Source organism: Myotis davidii, unplaced genomic scaffold, assembly GCF_000327345.1.
Source record: "Myotis davidii unplaced genomic scaffold, ASM32734v1 scaffold97, whole genome shotgun sequence".
Lineage (NCBI taxonomy): Eukaryota > Metazoa > Chordata > Mammalia > Chiroptera > Vespertilionidae > Myotis > Myotis davidii.
Window position 1 is genome coordinate 4,021,539 of NW_006289392.1, and position 3,648 is coordinate 4,025,186.

Here is a 3,648-nt window from a genome sequence, read left to right on the forward strand (position 1 = left end):
CGGGGAGGGGGGGAAATGAGGGCCCCCTGTCCAGGCCTGACACCTCCGGCAGAGGCGTCAGGCCTGGGAAGGGGGCCGATCCTGTGATTGGAGGGTGATGGGGTTAATACCTGAGGGCTCCCAGTATGTGAGAGGGGGCAGGCTGAGTAGAGGGACACTCCCCCCCCCCACCCAGTGCGAATTTCATGCACCGGGCCCCTAGTCACATTATAAACACCTTCCATGTTCTTTTCAATCTCAAAGAAAGAAGCAAAGCTGAGCCACTGATACCAGCTGCTTTAGTTTTATTTTACTCTTTGCCTTTCTAATAGAAAAACTCATCCGGGTTCCTCTCTTTTGTGATAGTGTGGAAAAGTAAGATGTATGCCTCTAGGTGATAGACATACACCTAGAGACATTTTTTTTTTAAAGAGAAAACCTTGTTAAAACTTCATCCAGCTTCCACCCCAATGACTTCCTTGAATGTAGCTGTGTACACTCCCTTGGGTACTTTAGTACTTCTAGTCAGGGAGACTTTGTGATATAGGTAGCAAATATTTTTCCCCAGATTTTTTAGATCTCATTTTATTTAAATTTTTTTGACATGCACAGGTTTTATTTTTAGACATTGAATTTGTTATGTTTTTTGTAGAGTTTCTGGACTTTAAGAGATTAGCTTCCAACTCCATGATGATGAAAGAATTTTCTTATTTTCCTTCTGGGAAATTATCCTGATATATATGAGGTGTGACTCAGTGTTTTAAGGTGATTGCTCAGTTGAAGTTACTCAGTACCATTTGAGAAGTTCCTTTATTCCTGCATATTTACCCCTCTGTTTCTCCCCCTCTAAATTATAGGTCATTGTTGTCTGGGTAGGAACAAACAACCATGAAAATACAGCAGAAGAAGTAGCAGGTGGAATCGAGGCCATCGTACAACTTATCAACACAAGGCAGCCACAGGCCAAAATCATTGTATTGGTACGTAGTCTTTGGGTGGGTGGAGACCTTGATGCGATTAGCTCAGGTGAGGAATCTTAGAAATGTGAGGTTCATGAATATAGGATCTTTAGGTGGAAGCAGGTTATGATACTCCTGAGAAACGCTTTTCTGATATCTTCCATTGTCTTTCTGGTCTCATCATTCCCAGACCAGCTGTGGGGTCATCTTTTATCTGCTCATCCTTGTTTAGAAGTGGAAACCCTCTTGGTTGTCTCAGGTAGCCTTGTTTTTTAAAAATTGTTTAACTGTCTTCTAATAATTTTTTAAATTATATATGAGACTTGTCCTAGTCCTGAGTCTCTTTTTATTAGCCCTGAGTTTGGACTAGTTAGATGTGGTGTGTTCTGTGTCACTGTTAATATGCTAAAGGTGGTGTAGTCATTGGCTCTCTGAATTCCCTGACACATCTGAGATTCCATCACTAAGAAAATGGGTACTTCATAGTCTTAACCTTAACAGAAAGTGCTACCCTTTTAGAGTTAAAGCAGTGAGTCTTCATGGTCTCAGAGACAAACAACTGCCTGTTTCATAGATAAGTGTACCTGTAGATGTCCTTAGCCCAACTAAAAAAGTATGCTTTAGCAAAATCTGATGTGTTCAGTTCTTGAATTAAATAGTGTTAAGAAGATAGGCATTTACTCAATATGTGAGGACTACTATGTGCAAAGTACTGTCCTACGTCCTGCACAGACCAAACTGAAAAGACAGTACTTGTCAAGGAGCTCACAGCCTGGCAGGTGGACAGCGGTATAAAGAGAGATTTATCACACTGTATACTAATGGGAGTAAGGAGAGAATGCTGTGTTTTTGGCATAAACTCTGAGTTTAGTTTTAAAGAATTAATTGGTCTCCAAACTGGGATCGGAAAAAAGAGAAGGCATTATAGAGGACAAAAGAAAATGATCAAGGACTTCATGTATGTGTTTGTTGGGTGAGTGAGCGAGGGTGCTAGAAGAATTTCAGGGCTGTCAGTGGAAAAGTGTGAGACAAGGATTGTTAAGAGGCCACAGCCAGGTCATTTTGGAATTTGTGTGCCATGTTAAGAGTTTGCATTTTATCTTATAGATGCTGGGGAACCAGGTTTGTTTTCTGAAAATATATTTTTATTGATTTCAGAGAGGAAAGGAGAGGGAGAGAGTAATAGAAACATCAGTGATGAGAGAGGATCACTGATCAGCTGCCTTCTGCCCTCCCCTTACTGGGGGTCGGGCCTGCAACCCAGGCATATGCCCTGACTGAGACTCAAACCATAACCTCTTGACTCACAGGTTGACACTCAACCACTAAGCCACACAGGCCAGGCGCCAGGTCTTTTAAAAATTATTTTTATTATGTGGTATTTCATGTCATTTAATTTACTTATTTATATCTTGCTCTGTTCCAGAAAGGATTATATTGTAGTAATGAGTTCTGAAGTATAGTGCCTAGTACATAGTACTTGCTTAGGACATATTTATTGCATGAAGTTGTTGAATAAATCCTCCATACATATTCTTTAGTTCAATCAGACTTAAATTTGATGTACAGTGGTTCTATCTACAACACTAAAACATTGGCAATAACCTAACCAGTCAATCCCATGGGGGAATGATTGTACAGGCCATTTATATAATAGCATTAATCATATGACAATTATGAGAACTGCATAAAAACAATTTGAGATTTCTTTTATCTATTAAATTGTATGTGGATGGGCAAAAAAACAAAACAAAACAATTTGAGATGTATTTAAGTGAAAAATTTAAATAAACTATGTATCTTTTCTTTAGAACTACTTAAAAGTATATATGCAATTGGAAAAGGCAACAATTAAAATCATTATTATAAGGTAAAGAGATTAGGAGCATAATATTTTTTGTGGGGTTTTTTGGTTGTGTTTTGTAAGTGGAAGTAACATATATGGAGGGATAGATTGACTACCTGCAGCAGGGAAGGGGGCCCAAAGCAGTTGCCAGTGAAGCTTCTTTCTCTCAGGTTTCAAAATCCCATGCCCTTAAGCTAGTCCTGGAAAGCGAGGGTTCCAAGAGAGTGAAAAGCAGGCCAGTGTCCAGAGCTTCTGTTCCAGGTTGTAGCCAGGTGTAGTTCAGTCTCTAAGCTAATTAAAGTCCACTAGTCCATGTGTGGAGTCCCAGATGGCCATAAGCCACGTGGGCGCAGGGGAGCATGTCCCCTGCCACAGGAGAGCCAGGAACCCAGTGTGCCAGAGAGCGACAAGCTATGTTTGTTTTAACACAGTGATGGCGAATCTTTTGAGCTCAGTGTGTCAGCATTTTGAAAAACTCTAACTTAACTCTGGTGCCATGTCACATATAGAAATTTTTTGATCTTTGCAACCATAGTAAAACAAAGACTTATATTTTTGATATTTATTTTATATATTTAAATGCCATTTAATAAAGAAAAATCAACCAAAACAATGAGTTCACGTGTCACCTCTGACACACATGTCATAGGCTCACCATCACTGTTTTAACACAATATTTTAGCAATTACTAATTATTTTAGGGGGGAAGTCCCATGGCATACCCTGATTCTCATATACTAAGGAAAATATATACAAACTAGAGGCCCGGTGCACAAAAATTTGTGCACTTGGGGGGTGGGGGGGGTCCCTCAGCCCGGTCTGTGCCCTCTAGCAGTCTGGGACCCCTCAGGAGATAACGACCTG

The 3,648-nt window shown here is 40.2% G+C and overlaps 1 protein-coding gene across 2 annotated transcripts in view; it reads left to right on the forward strand.

Moving 5' to 3' along the window:
* Positions 1-3,648, forward strand: part of PAFAH1B2 (platelet activating factor acetylhydrolase 1b catalytic subunit 2) — a 29,642-nt gene that overhangs the window by 15,975 nt on the left and 10,019 nt on the right. For both annotated transcript variants that reach the window (XM_015562487.1, XM_015562486.1), the window contains exon 4: positions 837-959. In XM_015562487.1, coding sequence (XP_015417973.1) covers positions 837-959 — 123 coding nt within the window. The remainder of the gene's footprint in view (positions 1-836; positions 960-3,648) is intronic.